General features: G+C 43.0%; 1 protein-coding gene across 1 annotated transcript in view; it reads right to left on the bottom strand.

Moving 5' to 3' along the window:
• HECW1 (HECT, C2 and WW domain containing E3 ubiquitin protein ligase 1) overlaps positions 1 to 19,425 on the bottom strand; it is a 260,620-nt gene extending 241,195 nt beyond the window's left edge. Inside the window, exons 1-2 of the mRNA XM_027123988.1 lie at positions 19,107 to 19,425; positions 8,888 to 8,995 (exon numbers count right to left, since the gene is read on the bottom strand). Of these exons, the coding sequence (XP_026979789.1) occupies positions 8,888 to 8,995; positions 19,107 to 19,395 (397 nt within the window). The 5' untranslated portion in view covers positions 19,396 to 19,425. The remainder of the gene's footprint in view (positions 1 to 8,887; positions 8,996 to 19,106) is intronic.
• Between the last annotated feature and the right edge of the window lie 840 nt (positions 19,426 to 20,265).

Raw genomic sequence — 20,265 nt, 5'->3', positions numbered from 1 at the left:
TATCACTTCACACCTGTCAGAATGGCTATCATCAAAAAGTCTACAAATAACAAATGTTGGCAAGGATGTGGAGAAAAGGGAACCCTTGTACACTGTTGGTGGGAATGTAAAATGGTGCAGGCACTGTGGAAAACAGTATGAAGGTTTCTCAAAAAACTAAAAATAGAACTACCATAAGACCCAGAAATTCCACTCCTAGGTATATATCTGAAAAAGATAAAGATACTAATTCAAAAGATACATGCACCCCAATGTTCTTAGCAGCATTACTTACAATAGCCAAGACATGGAAACAACCTAAGTGTCCATCAACAGATGAATGGATAAAGAAGCTGTGGTATACATATATATACATGCACAATAGACTATTACTCAGCCATAAAAAAGAATAAAATTTTGCCATTTGCAGCAACATGGATGGACTTGGAGGGCATTATGCTAAGTGAAATAAGTCAGACAGAGAAAGATAAATACCGTATTATATCACTTATATGTGGAATCTAAAAAATACAACAAACTAGCGAATATAACAAAAAAAGCAGACTCACAGATATAAAGAAGAAACTAGTGGTTACCAGTGGCGGGGGCAATATAGGGGTGGGGTGTGGGAAGTACAAACTATAGGGTGTAAGATAGGTTCAAGGATGTATTGTATAACAGGGGGAATGTAGCCAATGTTTTGTAATAACTGCAAATGGAAAGTAACCTTCAAAACTTGTATAAAAATTAAAAAAAAATTTTAAAAGGATGTAAGATCCTTGCCAAGAAGTGGACACAAGGATATCCTAAATAAAGGAGAGCACTTACTTGTAGGCTCATTTCATTCAGTCCTTACACGTGTTCAAGCTCATCTCCATTCTGTTTCTCGTGCTGCCCCCTCAGAGTCACTCTCACAGCCACCCATCCTGGAGGATGCTTCACACACTTTGCCTCTTCTCTATAGACACAGATTTACTGGGGGGCCCTCACCATTCCTGTGTGAGAGGTTTCCTGGGACTAGGGACTTTCATGGCCCAGACCAGGATCAACCTGAACTGGCCATTCTAACTCTTCAGCCTGCAGTCTTTCTCATCAGCTCCTTAAATTATTTTTTTTGGCAAACATCACCCCATGTTCCAACCCTCCGCCATGCATTCTAGACCACATGTCCCTTGAGTCCTCTGATGGCACTCACCAGGTCCTGTCGACGACGCTCCCTTTGATAGCTTCCCCGCCTTTGACTTCCATGGCCCTGTTCATCTGGATCCCCTGATGCTACGGTTACTACTGCTGCGTAACAATCAAACCCAAAACGTAACAGCTCTGTACTATCATCTCTCAAAGTTCTGTGGGGTGACTGGGCTCAGCTGGGCAGCTTTCCCTTGCTGTCTTGCATGCTGTTGCCATGGGTAACAGCTGGCTGGCCCTCTGCTGTGCCCTGGGTGGGGATGGCTGGAGCAGCTGTCTCCATGCAAACTTTCACATGGCCACTGTGAAAGCACAGCTGTCTCAGGGCTCCAAGAGCGAGTGTTCTAAGAGATAGGAAGTGGGAGTTACCAGTCTCTGAAAGCCTGGCCTGGAAGCTGCACAGCCTCACTTCAGCATGGAAACCAGGGCAGGGTCACAGAGCCCTCCCAGGCCCAAGGGGAGGGGACATGGACTGGGCCTCTTGATGAGAGGAATGTCAAGGAACTTGTGGCCATACTTAACCCTCCACACTCAATGATCTCTCTTCCTCAACCTCTATCCCTTCCTCCTCCTCGTCCTTCTCTTCCTTTTTCTCAGCACTCCACCCTCAACTCTCACATCTGCATGCCTTCATGCCTTTGCAAGTGCTGTTCCTTGCCTAGAATGATCTCTCTACCTCTTGGCCCCCAGTGCCGGTCCTTCCTTCCCACTGGCCAAGTCTACCTACTGGCTCCTCTTATCCGTGGGTGGTGATCAACTCTGGGCCCCAAAGCCAGGTTTTGTGGTCCCCTTCACTGACACAGGACAAAAAGAAGGAGGTGCTTGTCCCCGCTCCTGCAATGTGAGAGCCTCAGCGGGCAGGGACCAAGCCTTCACCTCTAGATCAGAGTCCCTGGAGACCAGCACAGTCCCCAGCAGGCCTCCAGCACTGTAGGCTTCAGAGAGGCAGGTGAGGCTGTATGTTCTCTTAATGAAATGGAAACTCAAGGTAAATGTAGAAAAGTCTCAGTTTGGGTTATTAGGCCTTTGACCCTTTATCTGTGCTGATTTAGAGGTTTCATCTCATTGGAAGAATCTGACACACACCAAACTAGAAGGTAGCTCTATCTATATTGCTGCAAATCTGAACTGAATGATTTGGTGGTATCTTTCTAGCTGTTTTCTGTAACAATGCTTAGTCACTCTTTAATAGTCTGATATTTAATCTATGGACTAAAGATGCATTTTGATGCCCCAGATGTAATGGACTATTGGACCTAGTAAGAGATGGTTGCACACAACATTTGGGCTCTTCACCTTGGGTGAACTGAAGATGAGCCTGCTATGTGTGTCCCCTCATTCCTATGTCCTGTCTTCCCACCTGGACCCCTGCCCTCCCACTGCCACACTCCCATTGTCTCACTGGTCCCTTTCAGTCAGAACCACTGCACCTTTATGTTGGCCTCTGGAAGCCCAGACATTATTACTGTATGAATATCTCCAACCGTTTCACCCTGGTCTGCTCAAGTGTGAATGATTGTGAATTTGGTGGCTTGGTTTCCTTCTTCTACCATTCCAGGAGGCTTCTCTCTAGCAAGGTTACTTCATTTAGGCTTTTAAAGCAAAATGTGCTGGAAATAAGGAAGGAAGAAAACCAGCATGTGGTGAGGAAGGTTTATGGAGAAGTTTAGCGGGAGGAACACCAGGGGAGTTGTGCGGCAAAAGGACACAGGTGAAAGAGGAAATGCATCTTAGGAGTGCTGCTGTGAACGGTAGACTCTTTTCTCCAGATTTAAGAAAGGCAAGTAAGAACAGAAGCAATACCGAAATTACTTTCTGATTGTGTAGAGTGCGATTTTGACCATGGTTTCTCTTTAGGGTAGTGTGAACCTGGATAAGCGATGGGGGTAGTCATGGCTTCCAGGGAATTATATAGTAAAATTAAGACGGCATAATAATAAAATAGCCATTATCATGCAAATATTTATGGAGGCGCACTTGTTCCTAAAGGAACGCCTTTGTGAAGTGGTATGATTGTCATAAGATTATGATACACATTCACAATTTAGTCTCTCCAAGTAGACTTTCACAGAGCCTATGACTCAAACGTTTATTGCGGTACAAAAGGAGACATAGCTTCTCGGAAAGAACAAAACAGTGATTGAAAATGGCAGCCCACAGTGCAGTTCTTAGCCATACCAGTTCTAAAACCAGAGCAGTCCTGGTGGAAATATGTCCAGATTTAAATAAAAAGCTATACCAACGTGTCACCTGAACCATCTGGATTGCTGACCTGACGGGATCCCTGCGGCTGCTCTGGGCAGATCTGGGTGGCCTTCTGGCCCCAGCACAGCTTGTCCTGGCTCTGCCGCATTGCCGCAGAGGAGAAAGCACCAGCCAGAAGTGCTAACCAGGGGAGTCAGCTAGTTCTCCTGGAGCCCTGCTTTTCCTTCAGTGCCCATCGGTCTCCAACTTTGGCTGCAAAGGCTTTTCCCATGGGAAACCCCCAGAATAAGCCATTCAGTTCACAGCTGTCACCAAGACACCACCATGTCCATTCCCAGAGGAGAAATGCACCGCAATCCCTAATTCAAAGCCTTCTCATTATACCGCACACCTGGCTGTACCAGACACGTGCCTGGCCCTTCACGTGTGCTTTCTCAGTCTTCATGGGGTCACCGGTGGGGATTGTACATTAACTTCCTTTTATAGATGAAGGAACAGAGCCTTAGAGTCCAAGGGCCACACCGGGTAGACACTGAGTCCACAGGCCTCTCACTGGGAAGCCACCTGCTGAAGGGTGGGGAAAGGAGGCAAACTCTGCCCCCTGACCTGTGTACATTTCACCTTGCCACTCTCAAGGGGTGTTGTTAAAAACTTTGTTAATCAACTATACTCTAATATAAAATAAAAATTAAAAAAAAACCTTACAGCATGACTAAGTGCTTAGATTTGCTGTTATGTGTAATCAGGGGCCACTGTGTTTTTTTAATTTGGGAGGACATGATGGAAAAGGATTGGGAAATGATGTACTGAGAAGGGGTTTGAGGTTCGCTCTTCTGACAAATGCAGGGAGTGATGAAACCAGAGCAGGTAGCAGTCAGGGTGTGAATCTGGAAGCGAGGGCAGAGATGGGGAAGGGGCTGAACGTGAGGGTCTGAGCTGCAGGCGATGCATGACCAGTGGTTCGGAGTGGGCAGGAAGCCACGGCGAAACAGAGCAGTCGAAATGACTGCAGATTTCTGGTTTATGCCTGGACAGCTGTGAGAAGGCTGTGATCATGACCGTGATTACATGACTTGACACAAGGGTGGGTAGAGAAAGGAGGTCCGTTTGGGAGAAACTCTCTTGGCCGTAATCAGCTGTCCTTCCAGACCCACTACTCTATTGTTCCTGCTAGCAATGGGGAGTGACAATGAACAGGGAGCTACACGTAACAGGTCTGGGCCAGAGATCAAAATAAAGATACCTTCCAGGCAGAATCAATACCTCTCTGCAAGGCAAGCCCTGATTCTAAAGGACTTCTTTCTTCTTTAACTTTTATCAGAGTACAGTTGATTTACAATGTTGTGTTAGTTTCAGGTGTACAGCAAAGTGAATCAGTTGTATGTATACATATATCCACTCTTTTTTAGATTCTTTTCCCATATAGGCCATTACAGAGTATTGAGTAGAGTTCCCTGTGCTATACAGTAGGTCCTTATTAGTTATCTATTTCATAGGTAGTAGTGTGTAGATGTCAGTCCCAATGTCCCAATTTATCCCTCCCCCCACCCCCTTACCCCCTGGTAACCATAAGTTTGTTTGGGGAGCACATAGTCAACAAAGACTGTGGTAGCTCCTGAAGGCTTCAGACTGGCCCGCTGAGCCCAACTGCACACATTAGAATATAACATTTGAGTTACTATAACAATAAAACATTGTAAGATTTTGTCAGGATAGGTAAAGCTAAAATTTCACGAGTTCTTTCTTTGGTCAGTGTTAAAATTTGCATCTTTACAGCTCTCATATTACAGCAATTATTACCGTAGTCAAAGAGCCAAGTGCCCTCTAGGGCGAAATTATGCAGGGACCATGGGAAACGAGTCAGGAGTTATTTTCTTCTGTATTTTATCATGTTTGTAACTCCTTGGAGGATACAGAAAGTATTTGTTTTGAATGTTTCTAATTTGGGGGTACTTTCAAAATCTGATTTAATCAGACCTTTAAAATATCATATAAATCAATAGCAATTACCTAATTCTAAATTGAATCATAATTCTGAAAGAAATGTGCTTTTAGAACAGATCCCAGACAATCAGTGATATACCTCTACTTTCATAAAAGGAAGCAATAAAAGGTAAACATAAAGAGAAAAATGGAAAAACCAAAACAAAACCTCATTTATTATTTTAACTCCCACTTGGAATGACCTTCTGTTGTACTTCAAGATTTAATGTTCAAAGTTTATAAAGTTATTTTTATTTTATTTTATTATTTTTATTTTATTATTTTTATTTTAAGAACGTCTAATTTACCAATTAGATTAATGTGTTTATTGCTACCTAGAGACCGTGAAGAGCTTATTTGTGATTCGTAACAAAACTTCTCTAACCTTTCTGGATAATGGCCTGAATTCTGCATTTTTATACTATAGCAAGAGGATCTCTGATGCTCTGATTTGCATACACTTTGATAGTTACATTAGAACATTCTGTACATCCAGTCTCTTCCTGTTCCTTCATTTGGCACTTGTTCTATCAAACAGGTTTGAAAATGCAAATTATTTCACATTAAAAATATACATTTTTATAGCATATTATATACAGTTTTAATGCATTCAGACTCCTATAATTCATTATTGTTTTAATTTATCTGATTTTTTTGTGTGCCCTGAGTCCACAGTCCAATCATTTGCAAACTCAATTAAGCTTTGTCTCAATGAATTTTTACTTTTTGACAAATCGTTACATTTGTACAGAACTACATTCTTAGTATATTATTCATTCAGTTGATACATTTGCAAAATGGAAATTCATCCATTTTCTGAAAGCACTGAGGTATCGCTAGTCTAAGAGGTATATTGTGGAGCGGGATCGTCTCCAGTTTGCACTTGAAAACATGTCAGTTTTCTAAAGTGCTGAACTTTTAGTTTAGTTTCTTTTTTTTTTTGCGGTACGTGGGCCTCTCACTGTTGTGGCCTCTCCCGTTGCGGAGCACAGGCTCCGGACGCGTAGGCTCAGCGGCCATGGCTCACGGGCCCAGCCGCTCCGCGGCATGTGGGATCCTCCCGGACCGGGGCACGAACCCGCGTCCCCTGCATCGGCAGGCGGACTCTCAACCACCACGCCGCCAGGGAAGCCCCTTTTAGTTATTTTGAATATGACTTGGCAAACTATCCGTTTATTCTAGGACGTTGGAACTTCAACTTTGAACACACTTTCACTCAATTATGACATTTTATGTATTTTACAGAGCTGATTTTACATTATAATACCTAATGATATTTAAAGTGTGTCTTCATACTGCTCATGAAGACAATTATGTTAAATGGTTTGTTATTTGAGCTGAATGTACAGGAAATGCTCTAAATGTCCCAGAAATCTTGGAGAACTGCCTTGAAAGGAATGGTACTAGTGCTAGATTAATTTACACACAAATCCCACTTTTTCACACTGGCTCATGCAGAATGAAGACAGAGTCATGAGGTTTCATATTATCCTTAATATTTATTTCCTTGACTCTAAAAAGATAAAAGAAACACCTTCAAGGTGTGTTTATGCCTGCACATTTTGAGCTGATACTGTATTATGACCCTGAATTATGTCTATTTCTCATTTAGTTAAAACCCAAAAGAACAAAATGGGTATGTAGTAAGGAAGGACTCTTCCACTGAACTACCAGTGTAGACTGGGGCATACAGTCAACAATTATATCTAATATTCATTGCTACTGCAAGTTTTCACCTCTTTTGTTCTTACTGGCATTTGGGAAGTCATATTAGGTACCACTAGCTGGAGCCCATCGCTTTATCCCCACATCAAGCCTGGCCATGTTCTTTATGATAAATGATGCCATTTGTGGGATAGCGGAAGATGCTGGCATGACTAGGGCAAAGGAGGGCCTGCTGGGGAGGATGGAGAAGTAGGGTTGAAGGATGCGGTGGGTTTTGTTGGGGTTTGGCAGCTGGGCAGAGAGGTTTCAGCTGATGTAGCATGAAAGCACAGCCATGAGGCTTGGGGGCACATGGTAGCAGGATTGCGTTCAAGGCATTTTGTCTGGGATCAGCATGCAGGATGGATTAGAGTGCAGAAGAGCGGGGGAGGTAAGTATTAAGGAAAAGGAACTCTCTTGCTGGGAGTTTCATCATGCTTAACGCAAAGTCAAGGGTCAGCAACCACATAACATAAAGTCTTGTCCCCTCTACGTCTGGTAGTATCAAACCTCCTGACTCTACTCATTCTGCATGTGCCAATGCAAAAAGAGGGGCATTTGTGTCATTTCCCAGGGCAGAGACACCATAAGTAGAGGACAGACACTGAGGTTTCATCTCCAATCTCTATTCTTTGGAGTACAGTAGGTCTTATAAAATGTTTATTAAGTGAATGAAAATGAGAGTTTTCATCTGGAAAAAAATGGGAGCAAAACATTCTAGAGGATAGTTTTCGTGAGCTACAAGTCAAATAATAATAGACAACTTTAGGGGGACTTCCCTGGTGGTCCAGTGGTTAAGAATCCACCTTCCAATGCAGGGGACGCGGGTTCAAGCCCTGGTCAGATCCCACATGCCACGGGGCAACTAAGCCCGCGCGCTCTACAGCCTGTGCGTCACATCTAAGGAGCCCGCGTGCCGCAACTATTACTAAGCCTGCGTGCTCTGGAAACCGTGCACCACAATTAGAGAGAAGCCTGCGTGCTGCCACAAAAGATCCCACGATCCACAACTAAAGACCCGATGCAGCCAAATAAATAAACAAATAAATAAAATATTTTTTAAAAAATAGACAACTTTAGGTTCCTGGCCATGTGTCATTTCCTCTGAGCACCAGGCAGCTGGAACAATAGACAATTCCATTTCCTTTCAGAAGTGTTATGCTGAATGAATACCTGCTATGAACCAGAAAATGCATGAAGGGATTTGTGCACTTAGCACTCTCCAGTACCCATGTGGGAGGGGAAAGGGTACATTATAGGTAGTCCGTGCATTCCTTTGGGTGGCAATTATGAGGCCCATGTAGATATTTCCTCATACACCAGTATGGGACCTACGAAAAATTCCTTCCATAACTGCAAAAATGACTTATTTTCAAAGAGAGCGGAAAATTTTAGAAAATATAAAATAAGATACATGATGATGAGTTTATACATCCAGAAATGTCAGTAGATCAGGAATGAAGGAAACAGATTGGTAGTAGTAATGTATCGTTCCCATCCCGAGGAATTCCCCAACACACTGGGGAACAAGAAGCCTTGAAGAACTGGGTTAAGCAAAGCCCAAACTGGACAGCAGGATACAGAAGGGGCAACCTTCACAAAGTTGGAAAGCGCCTGGAGGAGCCAGGGAGAGAAAGTTAAGGGCCACGGGCTGGTGTGGATGGCTGCTACCCAACTGCTCTACAGCTCACTACTCACTGTCTTTTAAGCACCTATTCAATCCACATCTTTCACATATGGCACATTTCTAAGTGAGGCAATGCAGCACAAGAGCAAAGCAGTTGAATTCCGCTTCATCCCGAGCAACAGGAATGGGAAAGGTACTCACGCTCCACAAAGTAAGAGCTGGCGTCAATCTTCCAGATGATCTGGCCCCGATGAGAACCAGTGACTCCACGGTTCTTATAGTCCAGAAAGTTTTCCGACAAGACCTCATCTATATTCCCAGGAAAGAAAGAAAGCAGAGTAGAGAAACACATCAGCTAACAGCAGATTTAGAAAAAAATAATAAAAGAGCAAAGATATTAATGTCACCTCCAGCTCAACAGAAGAAAAAGGCACCTGGAATCATAGAATCAGGGAATTCTAATTTTAGAATTTTAATGCAGGAATCTCTTCCCCTCTCCTCAACACTCCTGGCAAGTGTCATCTAGCTGGTTCTTGAACACCTCCAGAGACAGAAAAAATTGCTGCTACAGCAGTTCATTTCACTTTTTCTTCTTTATTTGCCTGTGCCATGCAGCATGCGGGATCTTAGTTCCCCAACCAGGGGTCGAACCCAAGCCCCCTGCAGTGGAAGCTCAAGAGTCTTAACTGCTGGACCACCAGGCAGTTCCCTCATTTCACTTTTGAATAACTCTTACACGTGGGGAATCTCAGTGTGAAAATCTCCCTCCTAAAGCTTTCATTAACTGGTCCCTATTTGGGTGTGAGAATGAGGCATAAAGAAAACATCCAATTGTACTTTCTATCTGGGGCCCTGTTCGCATGGGCTCCATCCTATATGATCTCTTCTCCAGTGTGGACACCCATCAACATCCAACACTTGGGGACCATCCATGAATTTATCCATCCATCCTTCATGCAGCCATGTCTGTTCATTCAACAGACACTTATCGAGATCCAACCATCTGCCAGGCTGGGAAGGTGCAGGGGCCACGGTGTTGGGCAAAACCTTTCTGAACTAAAACCACAAACAACTGAGGACACAGACTTTAAACACTAAGTAAAGAAATAAGTGCATTATTACAACTTGTAAGAGGGGAGAGGAAGGAAAAGAATGGACTGCTCTGACAAGAAGCTACAAGTAGGAAGGCCAACAGGGGGTCAGGGGAGAGCTGAGGGATGAGAAGGCGCTGCCAGGGTGGGGATGGAGGGTGGGTGGGTGTGTGAAGGGTGGAGCAAGGCCCCCATGGGGTGTCCAAGGCCCGAGGGGGGCAGAGCCTACCCTGTGCGAGCACTGAGAGGAGCTGCAGGGGGCGGGGACTGTGCTCCTCCCATCTCCTGCCCTTCCTCTGCTTGTTACATTGCAACCCATCAACATCCTTCTTCAAGCTGGTGCCCAGAGAACAAGGCAGCATCCTTAGAGAGGACAGATCTGTGTAGACCGAGCTGACTGCCTCCCCCTTGGTTCCAGACCTCATGTTCTCAGTGCAGGCGAAGACAGGGATATGAATTTTACCTTAATCTTCGATGGGGCCCTTGCAGTTCCCACTTCACCCAGAAAGGAGCCATCTGAGCTAAATGGATCTGAAGCTGTGAGACAACCATGTTTTGAGAGTCCAAATCCACTGCGCTGGTTGGGGGGACAGCCAGAACTCAGGAGCTCCCGAGGGGAGGCCCAGAGCCCCAGCTCTGCAGAGAGGGGCTAGGTCATGGTTGCCCTCTTTGCAGCTGAGATATTCTGAGGTTCACTTCCTGCAGCTGGATGGATTTGGAAAACAGAGGAGGAGGTGAAAGAGGGCAGAGCTTATAGCGAAAGGACCCAGCTCCAAGGACCTTTGTGCCATTTACCAATACTGTCATTTCTACAGCTGCAGGCCCTCATCTGCGAGATGGGGGGTGGTAATAACTGGGACCTCATGGGGGTGGGGGGCATGGATTACGTGAGATGACTGGTAAGCGTGCTTGTGACCTGCTAAGTCAATTGCACATTTTTGGCTGCCTCTTCTTTGGCCGAGATGATCAGGCAGACTAACACCGTCTCTGCCTCATTAACAGCAGGAACTGTTTGTATCCCTTGGAAAATCACTTGTTTGCAAAATTCGTCTGTCTTTATAATCACAGTGTGTGCTCACAGCCCTGTTTGGGCTGCTAAGATGATTGCATAATACGTCTTTTACAGTAATTGCCTCATTTCTGCAAAAAAAGGCATAATGTTTTCCTAGCTCCCTAGGTCTTCAGTACCCAGATAGAAATTTGCCTCATTATGGCAATTCTCCAAGGAGAGGTATTTTCCTGAATTTATCCACTCTGATCACCAGAATATTCACTTTAATAGTCATGATCAGGTATCCATATAGAGTAACACCTAGAAAGGGGGTGTTCATTCATGCACTAGGTAAATATGTATTGAGTATTTATACTCCACTCTAGCTAGTATGCTAAACCCTGGGGATATACTGCTGAACAAGACAGGGCTTATGTTCTCAGCAAGTTCTGAATAGATTTGAGGATTTATTCAAGAAAACAGGCAATTTCATTAGAAGATAGTGGGTATAAGAATGGGTTAAATATCAAGGAACCACAAGGGCACAAATGAAAAAAGGATGGGCGTGAGTAAGTGGGAGGAATCAGAAAAAATCCAAAGAAAATGGCAAAGTAACACACATTTTAAAGACAACAAGATACATTTCGCTGTACAGGTTTAAACATGTTTTCAGAGACTGCCAGTTGATCCTAATGAGTATCCCATTCCCTTATTATAACAGTAACACTTCATAGCAAATATCACGCAAGAAAATAGAAGAGTCGGTATTCTTGCCTGGACCATCTGTGCTGAGAAGTCAGCTCCCTCCCCCAAGGCATGTATTGCCAATTGTTAGAAGTTACTAATCTTTGCTTGGGAATCCAAGTGTATTGTCAGGGTCAGAGGCAGGAAAACAGAATCAGACCAGATATTTTATGCACTAAGGGATTTTATGTAGAGAATTAGGTGCTGGACAAATGGACGCTAGGCACAGCCTCAGCAACTGCCTCTCCACCCACGAAGAGAGTGACCAGCTAGTGGCAAGCTGAGTAGGCTCCTGCCACTACCACCGGGCTGCCTGTCCACAGCCAGGAAGCGAGTGAGGGGACGCTAGGACACCGTGATAGAAAAGCTTAATTTCTCAGAGCCATGCTTGTGGCAACCACAGGCCATACATCAGGAGGAACCACCCAGCTCACTTCCGCCTTCCCAAACTTGCACAGGTGCGTCTAAATGAAGGGACCAAATTTGCATCTGGAACATGGCTGCACAGGAGACTGAGAGACGTAATTTTCAGGGACCAGAGTCTACACTAGAGGAAGGCACTGGAGAAGAGAAGAGAACTGGGATGGATGATGGGGACCAAGCCTTGCCCTCCATCACACTGAGGAATGGCAGCCCCCTGGCTCCCTACTGCGAGGTTCCCTTTTCTGCATCCTTTGTCATGGTACAAATTTTTGTAGGAGCAATGTTTGTGTGGTTACAGGGATATCTACAGCCACCTTGAGAGAAGTAGTTAGGGTACCATTACTAGCTATGGGATCTTAGGCATTATACTTAATCCCTTTGTGTCTTTGCTTCCTCACCACAAAATGGGGATAATATTAATCCCAACCTCAAAGTCTGTTGTGAGCAATATATGAACTAATACAGGTAATGGTCTCAGAACAGTGTTAGACATCTAATAAGCAGCTATTTATATTTATAGTATGGGCTAAAAATACGGCCCTCTATGGCAAAGCTCCATGATACTGTGCAAAACCACTAGTAACCTGAAACATTAGCTTAGGCCAGTACTATTTAAATTTTTTGCATTACTCATTCTGTACAGAACATACAGAGATGTATTAAGTTTCTCAAAAAAGGACTGCATTTGCTGGATGATACTTTTTTCTTCCAGTATGAAGAATCCTACCTCCTGCTCCACAGTTTACAATAGAGAAAAGATCTTTGCAAAATTTTGAGTCACAAAGTTCTAGTGAAGCTTACAGAAACAGGCACATCTAAGAAACCAGGAGTATTTATCTTGCTTTGTCTTCAAAATGAAAACTAGAGCTGTGCTTGCTACACTTTAATCTATAATAGAAGAGTATACAACAAAGACTATTGCTGTTGAGAACAGAATGGGCAAGTGAGTACAGAAGCAATTAAAGGAAGAGTTGATCCACTACCTAAGCCCAACAGAAAAAATACAACATTGCTTCCATTTCGCAGAGGAACTTGTGCCTTCTGATAACCAATCTCAGAAGAATCTCCAAGGATTCTCCCACTATCTCTAGACTATGGATTTACCAAATAGCAGGCCAGGAGATCTGGGGACAATCTACTTGCCTTTCAAAGGCAAGTACAAAGCCAAGGGTGTAGAATCTCTATTCTCGTGTACTAGGAAGGGAATCTAAGGATAAATGGCAGGGGAGGTCCTAAATATCAGTGCCACTCTGTTTTCTGTCGCTTTTCCTCAGATTGTTTATTTGAACACAAGTATTCTCACTGGTTGTGCCATAATTAGGAAGCACAGCGTCAGCTCTTCTATATTCTAATAGAGTGCCTGATGTACAAGAAAAACTTCAGTTCTTCAAGAGTTGATGTCCGTAAGGAAGCATTCTGGGAGTTTCTGTGTGAAGGTGTCTAGCCAGAGAGAAAATTTTAGCTTTCATCCTAAATCATTACATTTTAAGGCTCAGCATATTAAATGCTTCTTAAGGGCAAGGGTTGGGTTTCTGTACTTATTCTATAACTTCCCATAACTCCTAATGTGTGGTTTTCCACAGTGGAACACCTGACAGGCAAATATTGGGAAATAAGAAAGTGTTTCTTGCTCATGGAAGTATAGGAAATGCTGGGTTACACCAAGTAAAGTGTGCTGCTTACTCCAAGCTTCTCAAACCTTTAATATATATTGTGAGTCTCTAAAGTGGGGCATTGTAGGCAGATTTTTCCATCCTTATTTAACCATAGAACTATTTCCCCATGGAGTGATAACTCAAATCCACTGAAACTAATGTGTAGGATATGAGTGCTATTCATGTGGCTATTATATTCATGCCTTCATCCATCATTGCACTATCCTACTATAGTGTATGAGTTTTGGTGAAAAATGGATTAGGAAGCCGGAGATCTGATTGAGAAACACTTCTAGAAAAAAAGTTCAAAAATATACAAGAAAGACTAAGGGATATTGAGGATAAAAGGAAAAGTGTCCATATCTGGAAAATCAAAGTCCTGGAAGACCAAAGGAATATGAAACTACACTGGATGAACTACTAGTCTGTTGGAAAAAGAGATATTGATGAGATTAAAAAAATAAATGGGGGTGAATATGGTGGTCTAGACAGGGCTTCTCAGCATTGGCACTGTTGATATATTGGGCTGGATAACTCTGTTATCTTTGTTGTGGTGGAGTTGTCCTGTGCATTATAGGCTGTTTGGTGGCATCCCTGGCTTCTACCTTGCAGATGCCAGAAACACCCCCTACAGTGTGACATCCAAAAATGTCTTCAGATATTACCAAATGTCCACTGGGAGGCAAAATTACCCTTGATTGAGACCCACTGGACTATGATTGAAAGCAGTCCATAAGAACAATAAAAAATGTATAACGTTGAAATCAACAGATCTAATGGAAAGCAGAAAAGAAGAATCAAAGAAACAAAAAGAAAACACAGTAAATAAAGAATCTAAAGAAAGATGGCAAAAATAAGTCCTAATAGAACAGTAAGTATAATAAATATAAATGTGCTATTCTAGCCAATTAAAAGTCAGAGACACCCAGATCAGAATAAAAAAGCACAAAGAGCTACTCTTAAAAAAAGATAAAGGTTGAAAATAAAGAAAAGACAGATCAAGTAAATATGAAGCAGAAGAAAACAGAGAGACTAGCAGCCTTAAATAGTTTAAAAAAAACCCACAACAATATTCAAGGCAAAGAATAGCACAAGGGGCACTGGCAGATCTGTAATAATAACTTGTAAGAAACTGTAGAGGAAAAAGATATAAATATCATGAACATTCATGCACTTAGTAATCAGCATCAAATCTGCAAAGTATAAAACTTACAGAAGCAAAGGTAGAAATAGATGAACCAATTAAAACAAAATTTTTGGCTAGTGATTTTGAGACACTCTATTCAAAAAATGGAAGAGACAGAAAATTAGAATATACAATTTATGTGATTGAACTGAAATACACACACACACATGAGAGAGAGGGAGAGAGAGAGAGGATCCTTGCTTTGTGAATTACCCTATGAACTGAAACTTGTACATATCCGAATTGTGTTCTGTTTTGCATGGTTCTATGGGAACTGTTACCACTGTATATTTATATAACATAAAAATATTTATATATAAATATTATATACACGTATATTAAACCTTTGTATATATTGATATCTATGTATAAGATATCTATATCTCTCTCTATATAAGACATTCTCTATCTCTAGATAGGTGACAGATAGGTAGATAGGTAGGGTGAACCTTATTCACAACAAAAATACACTTTATGATCATACATGGAATATTTATAAACATTGAACAGGGATAGGTCACAGAAGTCTCAAAAAATTAAAAAAATAATCAGTTTGATACAGACCATAATCTCTAACCTCACACAGATAAGGCAACCAAAAGGTATGGAAGAGAATATATGTCCTCAGGCACCAGTCTATGGAGATCCCTCAAAGATGCCATTTTAGGAAATTTTAAATCTTAATTTTGCTCTGAGTTATCATCTCTTGATTTGTTGAAATTTAAATACATGAATGTATTCTAGTTTCATTATGATTTAAATTACTGAGCAAATTCTAGCATGGTATAGGGATAGCATGGTATAGCATGGTATAATAATGATATGATTTATTAAAATGCTAAATTTATCAGAAGGCTAGTTTTGCGAATTATGAGCATATTATGCCCACTTTACCTATTCAATTATATTTTCATAATTTTAATTGCATACTTACTTCATGTTTCAGCAGTTTTAATAAGGGCTCCTTCTAACAGAGTCAAAGGAATGGCTATTAAAAAAAATTGATCATCCTAAAGAGGGTTTTAAGATATTAAAGTCTTTAAAATACTGGAATGTAAAATGAAGAGGTGAAAATACTTGAATAGATCTGCTCTAATTAATTTAGCATTCTTATGGTTAGAGGTCTTGTATTCTTCAAGTTATATATCCTAACCCAGTTATACAATACTGTTCCCTCAGTGTGCTGAATCTTTAACACTAAGTATAGGACTCACAAATAATTAGCTTTTACTTGTCAAAGTCAAGTAGGCATTACTGAATGAATAATTGCAAAACTATTTCCTAGGAATACTGATGACTAGCGAATCTGCCACTAAGTACTTGTTTTTGACCAAATCACAAGCTTCTGCCTGTTTACTGGCAATTAAGATCTCTTTCCAGGTCCCTGTGGGTTTGGTAAGAAGCTTTTGTCTATAACATACAACTGAAACAACTGAGCACACGTCTAAGGGCCATGGTTAGGCTGAATGAAGCCTGGGAATTAGGGTAATTTGCCATAATGCATCCAGAGACTAGAGCTACCTGACAAGTTAAATCAATACGCCTTTATTGATCAACAGGCAGTAAACGCACAGTATCTCGTCAATTCCATTCAATGATCCTGAGAAAGTTATGTCTCTATTTTGAAGATAAGGAGGCTGACGTTCTGATGACTACCTGGCTGAGGCCACACATCCAGCCAGTGGCAGAGTATGATTCTAAGCCACGTCAAGCTGTCACTGAAACCCCAGGATCTTTCCCCTTTCTGTGTCACTAGGGGAGAGAAAACTTCATCACGCTCCTCCAGTTCAGGAACCACTCCATAAATGAGGGCAACCAAATGCAATCTCGCTGTGAAAGTAATGGTAATACTTTTATTGTCCCATTGCTGGGTTCCTGGCTGAAGACAGCACTGGTGACTCGGTGACAGTGTCAGTGAGCAGGGCCACACATCCCCTTCCAAATGCAGGTATCTCACTCACTATGGCAGGAGAAAAGTCACGTTTGTCCGGAGAGCTCTGGAGGGCAGAGCTGAAAGCATCACAAACCTGGCCTCGTGGGGACATTTAGGTTGCCCACTGATGTGGAATGGCCCATACGTGATATTGCACCCAAATGTGCCAAGATGTCCTCATGGTCATTGTGGGGTCTGCCGCCAGGGTAGGCAGCTGTGTGGCATTGGGAACCACTGACTTGGCATTTCCTCAATTGTAAAACGACAGATTAAATGAAATCACAGAGCTCTATGATTTGCTCTTTGGCAAGGCACGGCAAATCTGGAAGGTGAGTTACTAAGGACCCACCAATGATGAACTTTTAAGATTCACGGAGAATTTTGGATTTGGAAGTTGCTTTTGAAATGCTATTCTGCCGAAAGTGCTGGCATTTTGCATTAAATCACTTCACAGTTATATATGTGCAGCTACTGTGAGAAGAATAAACTGTCAAATTGAGATTCTCAGAGGATGAACCGTGTTTACTTCTGTCTCAGTCAAAATGTCATGTTAACACCAGATCTTGTTCGTTCATGGAGCTTCCGGACACTTCATCCCGCCGACCATCCCTTCCTTCCTCAGACACCCTCTCTCTCGTCTTCTGTGACGTGGTCCCCTGATTCTCATCCTACCTCTCCATCACGCCCCCATCTCCTTTTTGAGTTCCTCTTCTGCCTCTCTCTCTAATAGGGACCTTCTGGTGCTTTCTTTCTACACCCAATCCACGAGTGAATTCGTCTACTCTCAGGGCCAATTATCCCAGATCTACACCGCAGCCTGGATCTAGGGCTGAGCTCCAGATCCATCCATCCCTTCCCCACAGATGAAGGTATCCACCTTTCCCCCTGCCACGCTCTACTCCAGCTGTTCCTTGACTTGAGAAATGCATGCCACTGACACCACTGCAGGAAGGTACAGCTGTGAAGAGCTGCTTCAAAACTAGATCTGGGGCCAAAAATCGAATTGCCTAAGGCGCTGAACAAGTAACCATCAGCATTAAAGTAGGGATAGGGGGCAAGGAGTCAAAAGGGGGAAGTTAATGCTTGACTCTAGCCCACTAGAGCCACAGGAATTATGGGATCAGTCAGCCAAACGGAGAGCTTTTGCACAAGAAGCTAGAAAGGTGGATTTCAGCGAGAAACCTCTACTTTTTGAAATACTGACAATGAACCAAATTTAAAACAATATGGACTAAACAAAATGTGCTTGGTGGTCTGTCCTTTCGCAGGCTCTGTTTGAGATTCATGGTACTCCAACACCGATTCCAGAACTATTTTTAAAGCCAATTAAATTTTACCTGTTTGGAAGTCCAATTTAGTTGAGCAACCACTATTTGTGTAACAATTTCAAAAATTATGTTTTTCCATCTTTACAGTAGTGTGTGTATTGCAAATCCACTAACCAAACTGATTGCAAAACCTTCAAAAGACCCCCAAAAATTTCCCTGACAGCTAGTTAGTCAGATAAGAGCCCCCGAATTTTATCATAAAGATGATCCGGGTTGTAAAATACTCATAACAATCCTTTGGTGTCTTTGATAGTCCATGATGCTAAATCCGGCATTGTGTGTCTGAATGTGCAAATGTTTCGTTGTACGGACTGAATGCAGAAGGCCTGGCCTCTGTTGAACTTGAACCGTCCCCTCACCCCACCAACAATTACAACCCTCACTTGTGGGTTTACCAGCGTGAATGTGTCAATTTTCACCACATCTGATTCCACCATGGAAAATAGGTGAAATACATTTTCATGTCAATTTCTCTTCATAATTTCAAATTTGTGAGATTTATTTTCTCCAGTCACTCTCCTTTCAGCCAGCACAGCTATTCCTTAGCCTGTGGTGTGCCTGCTCTCACTGGCTGTATCATCCATTATGTTTTTGGAATACAAAGCAGTAAGAATCTTGAAAGAGCAGGTGAAAAGAGGTCTACGATCATGTTGAAAACTTAAGTGAAATGACCCCACATACATGTGCATACCTTGGGTGCGAATACGGTGTTGGATATTGACACATGGATTTGAAAACAAGCTTCTCATATTAACTTACTCATAAGCAGAAGAGCTTCTATAGTTGCAAACGGTAATGACATTTGTGTTCAGCCACACCTCGCCCTGCTATCTCATGATTCTTTTCCATTGAATAGAGCTGGCAGGTGAAGCCTCATGTGCGGTCCTCTGTGTGTTAATGTGGTGTATGACACATTTGATGGTGAATGGTGCGTTTTCATGAAATGATCGAGTTTGCTGAAATAGTAAGGCATCCGTAAAAGTGAATTATGAATTAATGTACTTGTTGGATACCCAAACCACACTGCTAAGACCGTTATTTCCGTGGCACTAAGTGCTGTTCTACTCACCGATGAGGTACATGCCAATCCAGTCCCCAGCGTCCACTTCCTCCTTTATGTCCCAGTGGATCACCAGGTCCTGCGAGTGCCCTATGTTGTAGTAGGAGCTGCTGACCATGAGTGTGGAGCGGCTGTCTGAGGTGACCAGGTCGGTGTCGCTGGTGGAGCGGGGGATGGTGACAGCGCCATGGGGGCCGGTCCTAATGGCCATGCTGTGGAACTGGCCCGGGTTGTAGCTGTGGCGGAGGGGCTCCTTGCACCGGCGTCGGTTCTGGGAGTTTCTGGATGGAGATGCCATGGCGGCCAGGCCTAAGAACCTGTTCTGGTACAGATTCTGTCGGGGTAAACAGACAGTCAGCAGGGGCGGGAGATGCCGGCTACACCGTCAGTCACTGTTTTCACAGGTAAGGGAGGATGGGCTGGGGGAAGCCAGCTGGGACAGAGCAGCCCTTTTAGGAAGATTTGAAATAGACATAGAGCATCTTCCTCGGGGCCAATGCTGTAGCTGTGGTTCATGCCGGGAAGGCAAGAACTAAATGCACACTCACCAAGGGGCCGTGCATTTGCGCTCTGCTGGGGTCTCAGCCTCCTCTAGCCTGCTTAGTACCAGAAGGCCAGGAAAGTCTGCAGAATGGCCCTGGAGGTGTGACTGCCCCCAAACGAAGTGTCATCTCTTGAGTTCTCCAGCATAAATTCAATTGGATCCAATTTTACCCTTCTTTAGGGTAAATGATGGTTATTATCATTGCACATTTTAGTGATCCCTGCAGCATTCAAGACCCTACACACAGCTCAGAATTAGAGGCAGTCCCTGCTGGGTGAGGCCATCACTTTTTCTCCATTTACAGCTTTTTCACTCTATAGAATGTCTCTGGACCATCTGAAATTCCTATAAGGATCTCAGATATCCTAGTAATATTCAGACACCACCGTTTTCACTAAAACCCAATCTCAGAGGACCATGTCTCCCTCAGAGCCAATGTTATTGTAGAAAACATTGCATCTGTGGAGAAAAAAAAATGCATGTTTTTTATCGTTTACAACATGGAGCACTTAAAACTAGCTGAGCTGATGCAGAGCAATGACCCGGTTGTTCTGGAGGCAGAGAGCTTTGAAAACATGGGGAAAGGGGCATCCTATGGAATTAGAACAAGGGATTCTTTTTTTT

This window comes from Aethalodelphis obliquidens, unplaced genomic scaffold (genome assembly GCF_003676395.1).
Source record: "Aethalodelphis obliquidens isolate GAN/ISIS:26980383/991018 unplaced genomic scaffold, ASM367639v1 scaffold27, whole genome shotgun sequence".
Taxonomy (NCBI): Eukaryota; Metazoa; Chordata; class Mammalia; order Artiodactyla; family Delphinidae; genus Aethalodelphis; species Aethalodelphis obliquidens.
The sequence above is the reverse complement of the archived record's forward strand: the minus strand, read 5'-3'. Positions and strand labels throughout refer to the sequence as shown.